General features: G+C 40.7%; 1 protein-coding gene across 1 annotated transcript; it reads left to right on the top strand.

Annotated features, from left to right (window-relative positions):
* Positions 1-2,292: 2,292 nt before the first annotated feature.
* LOC109240030 (sugar transport protein 12-like) lies at positions 2,293-11,510 on the top strand. Its single transcript, XM_019406651.1, has 5 exons — positions 2,293-2,429; positions 3,935-3,991; positions 4,077-4,122; positions 10,653-10,735; positions 10,791-11,510. Exons 1-5 carry the CDS (start codon positions 2,293-2,295, stop codon positions 11,446-11,448), a joined length of 981 nt encoding a protein of 326 aa, XP_019262196.1. The 3' UTR covers positions 11,449-11,510.
* The last annotated feature ends 636 nt before the right edge of the window (positions 11,511-12,146 follow it).

Below are 12,146 nucleotides of genomic sequence, written 5' to 3'. Positions count from 1 at the left end.
CAGGTTCTAGCTTGCATGGTTTCTCGGTCTTCCTTATTTGATTGTATCAGGGAGCGGCAGTATGATGACCCTCATTTGCTTGTCCTTAAGGACAAGGTTCAGCATCGTGATGCTAGAGATGTGACCATTGGCGAGGACGGAGTATTGAGGATGCAGGGTCGGGTTTGTGTACCCAATGTTGATGGGCTTCGGGAGCTGATTCTAGAAGAGGCCCACAGTTCACGGTACTCCATTCATCCGGGTGCCGCGAAGATGTACCAGGATTTGAGACAGCACTATTGGTGGAGGCGGATGAAGAAAGATATAGTTGGGTTTGTAGCTCGGCGCCTCAACTGTCAGCAGGTGAAGTATGAGCACCAAAGGTCGGGTAGGTTGCTTCTGCAGATAGAGATTTCGGAGTGGAAGTGGGAGCTGATCACCATGGACTTTGTAGTTGGGCTTCCGCAGACTTTGAGGAAGTTCGACGCTATTTGGGTGATTGTGGATCGGCTGACCAAGTCCGCTCATTTCATTCCTGTGTGTACTACTTATTCTTCGGAGCGGTTGGCGGAGATTTATATCCGGGAGATTGTTCATCTGCATGGTATTCCAGTTTCCATCATTTCGGATAGAGGTACTCAGTTCACATCACGGTTCTGGAGGGTCGTTCATCATGATTTGGGTACTCGGGTAGAGTTGAGTACAGCATTTCACACCTTAGACGGACGGGCAGTCTGAGTGCACCATTCAGATTCTTGAGGATATGCTCTGTGTGTGTGTGTGATCGAGTTTGGAGGGTCTTGGGATCAGTTCTTGCCATTGGCAGAGTTTGCTTACAACAACAATTATCAGTCCAGCATTCCGATGGCACCGTATGAGGCTTTATATGGTAGGCAGTGTAGATCTCAGGTGGGTTGGTTCGAGCCGGGTAAGGCTAGGTTATTGGGCACAGACTTGGTTCAGGATGCTTTGGAGAAGGTTAAGGTAATTCAGGATAGACTCCGTACAGCCCAGTCCAGACAGAAGAGCTATGCGTACCTGAAGTTTCGTGATGTTTCCTATATGGTTGGAGAGCGGGTTCTGCTTTGGGTTTCGCCTATGAAAGGCGTTATGAGATTTGGGAAGAAAGGGAAGTTGAGTCCGAGGTTTATTGGCCATTTTGAGATATTGAGGCGTGTTGGGGAGGTTGCTTATGAGCTTGCCTTACCTCCCAGCTTGGTAGGAGTCCATCAGGTATTTCATGTTTCGATGCTCCGGAGGTATCACAGTGATCCATCGCACGTGTTGGATTTCAGTTCAGTCCAGCTGGACAAGGACCTATCCTATGTTGAGGAGCCAGTGGCAATATTGGACAGGCAGGTTAGAAATCTAAGGTCAAAGAACATTGTATCAGTGAAGGTTCACTGGCGGGGTCAGCCGGTCGAGGAGGCGACCTAGGAGACCGAGCAGGATATGCGCAGCCGTTACCCTCATCTTTTCACCACTTCAGGTATGTCTCTATGCTCGTTCGAGGACGAACGAATGTTTAAATGTAGGAGGATGTGACGACCCGGCAGGTCGTCTTAAAAATTAACGCCCCGATCCCCTATTAACTGCTTTCCACGTGTTTATTTCTGCTATTTTGGTTTGTCGGGATGTTCGGTTTTAAGTTTCGGAGAGTTTTGGGACACTTAGTCCTTAAGTGAGAGTTTAAGTGTTGGAAAGTTGACCGTAGTCAGAACAGTGTGAAGACGGCCTCGGAATGGAAATCTAATGGTTCCGTTAGCTCCGTTAGGTGATTTTGGGCTTAGGGGCGTGTTTGGATTGAGTTTTGGAGGTCCGTAGCTAATTTAGGCTTGAAATGCCGAAAGTTGAATTTTTGAAGTTTCTGGTTCGATAGTGAGATTTTGATACGAGGGTCAGAATGGAATTCCGAGAGTTACAGTAGTTGCGTTATGTCATTTGGGATGTGTGTGCAAAATTTCAGGTCATTCGGATGCGGTTTGATTGGGTTTTTGATCAAAAGCGGAATTCGGAAGATTTTGGAAACTTAGGCTTGAATCCGATGTGTTTTGGTTGATTTGATGTCGTTTGAGGTGTTTTGAAGATTGGTACAAGTTTGAATAAGGCTTTAGGATATGTTGATTCCTTTGGTTGAGGTCCCGGGGGCCTCGGGTGTGTTTCGGATGCTCAACGGATCATTTTAAGTTGTAAAAAAGTTGCAGATTTTGTTCAGCTGTTGCAGAGGAATTTTACCCTTCGCATTCACGAGTGGACTCTCGCGTTCGCAAAGAGTCAGTTGAGGAAGGCAAAGGTTAAGCCTTCGCATTCGCGATGGGAGCTCCGCGTTTGCGAAGGGCTAAGGATTTGGTGCATCGCGTTCGCATAGAAGGAATCGAGAGGCTGGGCTTCAGTAGAATTAACTCATCGCGTTCGCGATGGACGGAACACGTTCGCGAAGGTTCGTCTGGGTAAAGCATCATGTTCGGGAGGGCCTTGTCGTGTTCGCGTAAGAGGTTTTTGGTCAAAGTTAATTTTGTGCTTCGCGAACGCAAGGCTTTGACCGCGTTCGCGAAGAAGGAATACCTGGGCAGAATATAAGATTTCAAAATCTAGGGTTAGCCATTTTTATTCAAAACTTAAGCTTGGGAGCTTGAATTTGAGCGAGATTTTGAAGGATTTTCAGAGGTATCGATTGGGTAACGATTCTAAAGTCCTTTTTGCTTATAACACATTAATCTAAACAAGAATTCATCATTTATTTTCGGGATTTGTATGAAAATTGGGGGAAAGTTCTTAGGCCAAGAAATTGAGTTTTGATTGGGGAATTGACATTAGATTTGGATAATTTTTATATGGTTAGACTCGTGAGAGTGTGAGGATTCTAGAAATATAAATTTTACCCGATTCCGAGACGTGGGCCTGAGGGCGTTTTGGTCATTTTACCTAATTTCACGTATTAGCTTAGAATTTAATTGTAGAATCAGTTACTTGAAGTGTTATTTACAATATGCAATTGAATTGAATAGATTTGGGTCATTTGGAGTCGAGTACTCGTGGCAAGAGCGTGGTTTCGGGTTGATTTGAGCTTGTTCGAGGTAAGTGGCTTGCCTAACCTTGTGTGGGAGACTATTCCCTTAGGATTTGGTATATTTGATAATTAAAATGCCTTGTACGTAAAGGGACGAGTGCGTACTTGTGCTAATTGTTGGAAATCCGGCTTTCATTAAGTACTACTAGTATGTTTACTTTCCTGTTTAGTTCTTGTACTATTTAAGCATGTGTTAGCTTAGTAAAAGCATGCCTAAGTGATTAAATTGCTTTATTTGTTTAACTGCTTTACCTGCTGTCTGTGCAGCATGCTAGGCTAGACTATTTGTTTGCCTTAATATGAAGTTAGATATTTTCTGAGCATTTCTCCTGTTGTTGTTGTGTATTTACATTGGGACTATGGATGTGGGATTCCGGTAGCTCCCCCCTTGTCTGTTTACATTTCGGACTACGGATGTGGGATTCCGGTAGATCCCCCTGCACAGTTATATGGAACTACGGGAATGCACCCGGTAGATTCCCCCAGTACTGGGTATTTATATTTGGGACTACGGAACGGGTTTTCGGTAGATTCCCGTATACAATGAGCTGGATTAAGGGATGGTATCCCGAGAGACTTATTGGATATGTGTATTTGGGACTTCAGACGGTATCCTGTAAGATCCCCGGTTGATATTATTGGAGTTTGAGTTGTATTCTCCTTCGGTGTTTACATTGTTCCCGTGTAGTTGTTGTTGTTCTCAATATCTGTGTTACCTTTGCTGTTGTACATACTTATACTGCTTTCTGTTCTATACTGTCAAATTATATCCTTTATTTAACCTCAGTAGGGCCCTAGCCTACTGAGGTTAGGCTTGGCACTTACTGAGTACCGATGTGGTGTATTCATGCCCTTTCTGCGCATGTTTTTCATGTGCAAATCCAGGTACCGCTACTCAGGCCTACCATCCTTGAGGGAGGCATCTGCTCTAGAGACTTTGAGGTACATCTTCCGCGTCCGCAGACCGAGGAGTCCCTTTCTATTCTAGCTGTTAAACGTTGCCCTTCTGTATTTTCTTTCTTGTTAGATATTCTGGAGTTAGACTGTTAGATATTCCAAAGGCTTGTCTTCCCGTGAGTTTTCGGGTTTTGGGATAGTGTACTTGGTTTGAGAATGTTGCGTTGTATATGCCAAGCGGCATTATAACTATTGTTTCCATTCAGTTATTTTGGTTTTGATTATTTCTTCCGCAAGTTTCGTTTATTTTTCCGCATTTGTTAGGCTTACCTAGTCGTAGAGACTAGGTGCCATCATGATGGTTCACGGAGGGCGAACCGGGGTCGTGACACGGATAAATTTATTGTAAGTTCACTTGGTGAAATACTAGTAATTGATATCGTGTACTTACTCCATCTGAGTGTACATGTTGGATCAATGGAACTAGAGCTATTAATTATGATGTTCACTTGACTTAAATTAACAGTATGCTCTCTATCTGAGTTGGGTCTGTTTTAATTATTGGAGTGAATAATCTGGCATTACATATGTATGTTGCATGAGTATTTCTTTTCCCATTGAAATTACTATGCAAGATGCTTACATATATGTGTAGTGTGTTTAAAATTTTTGTATTAAAATATTTTATACAATTGACTGAAAATAATAGTATACTCTCCATATGAGTTGGTTCTATTTATTTTTGGATTGTGTAATTCTTGCATTATATAATATACTTCGCATGAATGATTCTTTTCCCATCGAAATTTATTATTCGAGATGCATGTATGTATATAAATATTGAATGCGGTTTGAATTTTACTATTCAGTGTTTTGACTTATTATGATCTATTTAATATTTTTATCTCAACTCCACAATGACTTTATGCAATTTGTCGTATTACTTGTTAAAATTTCTTTTAGTGATAAGACATTAATTGAAAGGATGCAATATATGTACTTTTAGTTAGAAGAAATTTAATTCCGGTTTCTGGGCAAAATAAGAGATGGATAATTATTTTATTTTTTGAATAACTCTTAAGTTATTGAGATTGATTAACATTTTATCTCTTGTGGTACATGAATACATGACCTTGTTATTGTATATTAATGTCTCTCCTAAATAGAACAATATTAGTCTACCTCATAAGAGAATATGTTCTTCGAAATTGAGTAAAACTTATCTGTGCACTTTTTGTCTAAGTCATATTAATCTGGATAGGATTTCAAGTTGGTCAAGGATGGACCTTAATGTTCATTGAAAGTAGAGGCACTACCAACTTGTGAATCCTGATTGGAAGGAAATTTGACTAAAGGATGTTTCCCTTCAAAAGGAAATAAAGCTAGTGATAAGCTAGAATAAATCCCTTCTGATTTGTATGGTTAAATGAACATACTCGTAAGAGATAGTTTTGAGTGTTTTTTGACATTCATAAATGATTACACAAAATATTAATATATTTATTTGATGCACCGTATGTTTTAATAATTTAAGCAATTTAAGGTTTTTAAGACTTGAAACTGAGAAGCACCAAGAAAATATATTAAGTTACTGCAATTAGATTGTAGTAGCGAGCACCTCTCTAAAGAGTTCTTTTGTTACTTATCAGAACTAGGGATTACATCTCAGTTGACTACACCGTAAACTCCATAATAGAGTGGTGTGGTAGAAAAAAAAATAAGTCTCTTTTTGACATAGATAGATTAATGACGTGTTATTCAGATTGCCTTATTTGTTTTTGGAATATTTCCTAGAAACTGTAAATTACATTATGAAATTAGTTCCTTTTAAGTTAGTACCTGGGACATTTATAGAACTGTGGACTGAATGTAAGCTCAGTCCGTGGCACGGTCAGATATACGATTGTCCTGCATATGTGCAGAAAGAGAAAGCAGATATGTAAGTTGGAACTAAGAATACATAGGTGCATGTTTATTGAATATCCAATAAAAAGAATGGAGTTTTATTTCATTGTCCTAAAGAAAATAAGGCAATTGACGTTCAAAAACATCAAAATTGTCTCGACCCAAATTCCATCATAGGTCGTGATGGCGCCCGGCACCGTTGCCAGGCAAGCCAACCCTAATTTATCTAATGAGTTCTTATTAATTTACCAAAAACAATCTCAACATTTTTTCAAATAGTCATTAATTAACAAGTTCGTAATAATATGGTTACATCCCAAAAAATAATATAGTCTATAGTGTGTGCAAGGAACTAGTGTCACAAGTACTAGGGCAACTACTACAATGTACAAAAAGAATAACACTATCCTACTGCCTGAAACAGGATAAACAGTACATAATAACAATAAAAGAAGAGAAGCTCCGGTAATGCTGCTGAACGTCTCAGAAGGGGCAGCTCACCATGAGATCCTAACCAGGAATCAGGAACGCGCACCAGAGGGGTAACTAGATGCACCTGCCTCAGATCTTGTACAGTTAAGTACAGAAGCGTAGTATGTGTACATAAACAACATGTACCCAGCAAGTATCCGGTCTAATCTCGAAGAAGTAGTGACGAGGGGTCGACTTGACACTTACTAAGGTCAATATCAATAATATGTAAGGATGAATGGCATGTATATAATGACATACTCAGAACAAGGAGCAACAATATATATATATCAGATTCAGTCACATCATATATTAACTCACATTTCAAGGCATTTAAACAGAGTAAATCATGGGTGAATTCCACATAAATAACATGCACACATTATGCCGAGGTCATACGGCCGGGTCCAACATAATAATAATTGTGCACTGCCAGAGGGTCGAATGGCGCGAACCATAGATGCATCTATTTCTACCGAGGCGATCGGCCCGATCCACAAATAGCAATTTATTATCAAGAAGGCACTTAAGGGTGCATTTATAGTCAGATAATTCCATTCAAGTTCTCAAGTAAGTGCGTACATTCGTTTATATTTATTTTCAATCCCTAACATGTCCTAAGTGATCTCAGTAGCAAGCAAGAACGTAAGCATTTACAAGTATGGCATGATACGGGCACTAAACTACCCAGACAATTAGCATAGTAGTAGCTACGCACAGACTCTCGTCACCACGTACGTACGTAGCCCACACAGACAATCAAATACATTTATTTAATTCACCTAGGGGTTTATTTCCCTCTTACGAGGTTAGAAAGGAGACTCACCTTGCTCCAAAGCTTACTTCCAATATCAAGAACGCGCTCAAACCCTCAAATCGGAGCCGAACGATCCAAAACTAATCAAACGGGGTAAGAACTAGTCAATACAAGCTCAAGAGTTCATATTCTAATTATTAAAGTAATTTCTTAACCCTAAATACAAGTTTCCTAAAATCCATCCCCGGGCCCACGTGCCCGGATTCCGGAAATTCTCGAGGGAAGTTGTTACCCATAACCGAAGGATCAAGATTATATGATTTTTACCTCATTCCATAACAAATTTCGTGGTAAAATCTTGTTTTTATAAAAATCCTAGGTTTTACTCTAATCCCATGATTTTTACTAATCTTTAGGTGTTAATCTACCCAAAAACCAAGTATGAAACTCACATTAGTAGGAGTAGCTTACCTCACAATTGCTAGGTTGAAATTCCCTCTTTGGAAGCTTCCAAATCGTCCAAACAATGAATGAAATGTGTCAAAAATGACACATTCCCGTATTAAATGAAGGCACTGCCTTCAGCGATTTCCGCACCTGCGGTTAGGGGACCGCATCTGCAGCCTCGCTTCTGGGAGGGAAGGTCCGCATCTGCGGAACTGGACCGGCTTGATTGGGACCGCATCTGCGGTCCAGGGGACGCTTCTGCGGTTCCGCTTCTACGGTTTTGCTTCTGCGGAAGAGGAGCCGCATCTGCGGTTCTTGGCTCCTCTCCTTAGGCCGCACCTCCGAAGGGTTGGCCGTTTTTGCGGTCTTGCACCTGCGGCTGGCCAACCATAGGTGCAGTTATGACAGCAACCTGGAGCTTCAGCTCTTTCCAATTTTCCTAACTCAACTCGAGCCTCGTCCGATTGACGCTCAGGGGCCCTGGGGCCCCACCCGAACATACTTGGAATTTTGAAATCATGAAACTGACTCGCTCGAACCCTCGGAACGCCTGAAACAATGTTAATCTAAGTATCACCCCCTAAAACCAATTGAATCAAACTTATGAACTTCAAGTTCTTCAATTCGCATCCAATGCGATGAAACACACTTATACTACTCGGATTGATACCAAATTTTGTGTGCAAGTCTTAAATGACAATACGGAACTATTTCCGGTCTCGAAATTCCGTTCGGACCTCGATAAAACCAAACATTTAAGAACTTCAAAATCCTTAAGGAATCAACTTTCAATATTAGGCGTAAACGCTCCCGGGTCATCCAAAATCCGATCCAGACATACGCCCAAGTCCGAAATCATCATACGAACCCGTTGGAACCTTCAAATCTCGATTCTGAGGTCGTTCACTCAAAATGTTGACCGAAGTCAAACTTGGCCTTTTAAGCCAACCTTAAGGAACCAAGTATCCGATTTCAACCCAAACTCTTCCAAATCCCGAACCAACCATCCCCGCAAGTCATAAATCAGTAAAAGCAAGTATGGGATGTCTTATTTAGGGGAACGGGGTTCTAAAAAGCAAAACGACCAGTCGGGTCATTAATTCTCCACCTCTTAAACAAACGTTTGTCCTTGAACGGGTTTAGATTCATACCTGAAGTGCTGAATAAGTGTGGATATCTACTCCGCATATCCTCCTCGGACTCCCAAGTCGCCTCCTCGACTGGTTGGCCCCTCCACTGGACCTTCACCGCAGAAATGCTCTTGGATCTCAACTGGCAATCCTGTCTATCAACAATGGCAATTGGCTCCTCCTCGTAACCCAAGCTCTTATCCAGCTGAATAGTACTGAAGTCTAACACATGAGACAAGTCGGCGTGATACCTTTGAAACATAGACACGTGAAAAATTGGATGAAATTCTGATAGGCTGGGAGGTAAAGCAAGCTCATAAGCAATCTCCCCAACTCGCCTCAACACCTCGAATGGCCTATAAACCTTGGGCTCAACTTGCCCTTCTTCCCGAATCTCATAATATCCTTCATCGGCAAGACTTTCAAGAGAACCTTCTCGCCGACCATGAATGATACATCACGCGCCTTCTACGTAACTCTTCTGTCTGGACTGTGCCGTGTGAAACCTTTCCTGAATCAACTTTACCTTTCCCAGCGCATCTTTGACTAAGTGTGCACCATACAACTTAGCCTCACTAGGCTTGAACCACCCGATAGGAGAACGACGTCGTCGACCGTATAAAGCCTCAAATGGAGCCATCTCGATGCTGGACTGATAACTGTTGTTGTGAGCAAACTCCACCAAAGGCAAGAACTGATCCCACTGCCCTCCAAAGTCAATCACATATGCCCTGAGCATGTCCTCCAAAATCTGAACAGTCTACTCCCACTGCCCGTCGGTCTGCGGGTGAAATGATGTGCTGAGCTCCACACGGTTCCCCAACTCACTCTGAACGGCTCTCCAGAAATGGAAAGTTAACTGAGAGCCTCTGTCTGATATAATGGAAACAGGCACACCGTGCAATCGAACTATCTCCCGAATGTAGATCTTAGCCAACCTCTCTGAAGTATAAGTAGTCACCACCGGAATGAAGTGTGTCGATTTGGTCAATCTATCGACAATGACCCAAACTACGTCAAACTTCCGCAATGTCCGTGGCAACCTAACTACGAAGTCCATAGTAATGCGCTCCCATTTTCACTCAGGTATAGGCATCTACTGAAGTAGGCCACCTAGCCTGCGGTAATCATACTTAACCTGCTGGCAATTCAAGCACCTAGCCACGTACTCAACAATGTCTTTCTTCAATCGCCACCACCAATAATGCTGCCTCAGGTCACGATACATGTAGACATGTGGATTTTGACCCTCCCCAAGATTTTTTATATTTTAGCATGTAAATATTTAANAATTGGAAAAAATTTCTAAAAAAAATATTTTTTAGTTTATAATATTTTTTCATAATTTTTTTAAAAATACAAAAATAGTACGTTGTTTTTATCTCTATATAATTTCGAAAACACAAAAAATAGTTTCATGTTTGATTTAATTAATTAGGATTATCTTTGGCATTGTGTAGTATTTTTATCTTATTTTAAAATGAGTCAATTAAGGTGTTGTATTACAATTTTAAGAGTTTTAGAGCTCAATTCTTGGCCTAATTCGGATTAGTCAATTAAGCTTAGGGACCCTTATAGACTCTTCTTTGGAACTAAAACAAGTAAAAAGACCATGAGGACCTAATACGTAAAAGACCTAGGGACTAATTGGCAAAATACACAAATGTAAACCTAGACTCTATACCTATAAGACCCTAGACTCCTAAAAATCAAAGGGAGCCGTTTGTGAGAATTGGGGATACACAATAGACCCCTAGCTTCATCTTATCCAACGAAAATAAACCACAGATGCTGTCTCAACACATACACACAGCCTTCATATCTTCTGAGTCAACTCAAAAAGAGAAGGACGAGAAACAAAAGCTAAGAAAACGGCAAAGAAAAAATGAAATAATTAGGGAAGGAACGAAAAGCACAAAGAAACCAATTTATGAAATCAAACCTTAGACCTTCTTTACTGCAAATTCCTTTGGTTCCAGTAGTAATTGCATCACAGTACAAAGAAATTGAGGTTGAAAAGGAAATCAAAAACAGAGATAGAGAGACGAGAAAGAGAGGTTTCTGGACAGAGAATCAATGGTTGGGAGGTCTTTGGGGATGGAGTTTGAGGTCCATCTGAGTTCGTGCAATTGAGGTGCCGTCCGAGGTTCCTTGNTTTCCAAACATTAGGGTTCAAGAGTAACGCTTCGCTTATGTCAGCTGCTATCACCGGCGGTGTCAACGTGGGTGCAACTTTTATTTCAGTCTTTTGTACGGATAAATTTGGCAGGAGAATACTCTTCTTCTGGGGTGGCATCTTCATGTGTATATTCCAAACAGCAGTGGCAGCTCTTATTGGGGCAAAATTCGGAACGACAGGGACTGCAACAGATTTGCCACTTTGGTTTGCAGCTTTAGTGGTTGTCTGCATCTGTGTATTCGTGGCTAACTTTGCGTATTCATGGGGTCCATTAGGATGGTTGGTTCCGAGTGAGATATCTCCATTGGAAGTTCGATCAGCAGCACAATGTGTTACGGTCTCCATGAACATGTTTTTCACATTTGGAGTAGCACAAATATTCTTGAAGATGCTATGTGGGATGAAGTTTGGTCTATTTATCTTCTTTGCGGCGTTTGTCTTAATAATGACTGTGTTTGTCTACTTGTACGTGCCGGAAACAAAGAATATACCAATTGAAGAGATGTCTCAAGTTTGGAGAGAGCATTGGTACTGGAAGAAGTTCGTGGATGATGACCATGCAGAATCAAAGCCACGAGACAATGGAACAAAGCCCTCAAAGGAGATAGTCTAGAGTATAGGATAGGATTGGCAAAACAGTTCATCTGTATAGTTTTAAGTTTTACTGTTTTCTGTCTTTATAGTATTTGTTTTCTTCTTTTTTTTAAATGTTATTTTTGGGTGTTATTTTTCCATAGTAGTACTGTTTTTCTTTCTATTCAAATATATAGTCTTTTTTCAGTAACAATTTTTCCTTATGATATGCAAGAGTAGTATTCTTGAGTCGTGACCCAAAACTGTATTCAGCCAGCCTAAAGCTAGGAATTTGAGGGAAAACGCTAATAAGTTCTTCTCAAAGGTGTGCAAAAAAGGGGAAACATATAGTAAAAGAAAACAAAACGAATTGTCTATTAGGCTCAGAACCTTTTAGGTATAAATAGATATTGTTGGTAAATACAAACATGCTTGTTAAATGTTCAAGTCCGAGACAAAGTTTTGTCTAGAGCTCTTCTTGAGTTGTCATGAGAATTATGTCATCCAACAATTATAACTAACTCAATTAATACATATTGTTCACTTCATTAAAAGACATGGACAAATAACATCATTCATGTACTTTCACTAAATATTCACAAATGCCTAATCCATACAATGATCTTTGTGGAGTTTATTTTAGGCAAAATACATACTTTATCCATCGACTTTGTGCCCAAATTTCCCTTACACACCTGTTAAATGCGGGAATAATATTACACACTAAAACTTTTAAAG

This window comes from Nicotiana attenuata, unplaced genomic scaffold (genome assembly GCF_001879085.1).
Source record: "Nicotiana attenuata strain UT unplaced genomic scaffold, NIATTr2, whole genome shotgun sequence".
NCBI lineage: Eukaryota > Viridiplantae > Streptophyta > Magnoliopsida > Solanales > Solanaceae > Nicotiana > Nicotiana attenuata.
The sequence above is the reverse complement of the archived record's forward strand: the minus strand, read 5'-3'. Positions and strand labels throughout refer to the sequence as shown.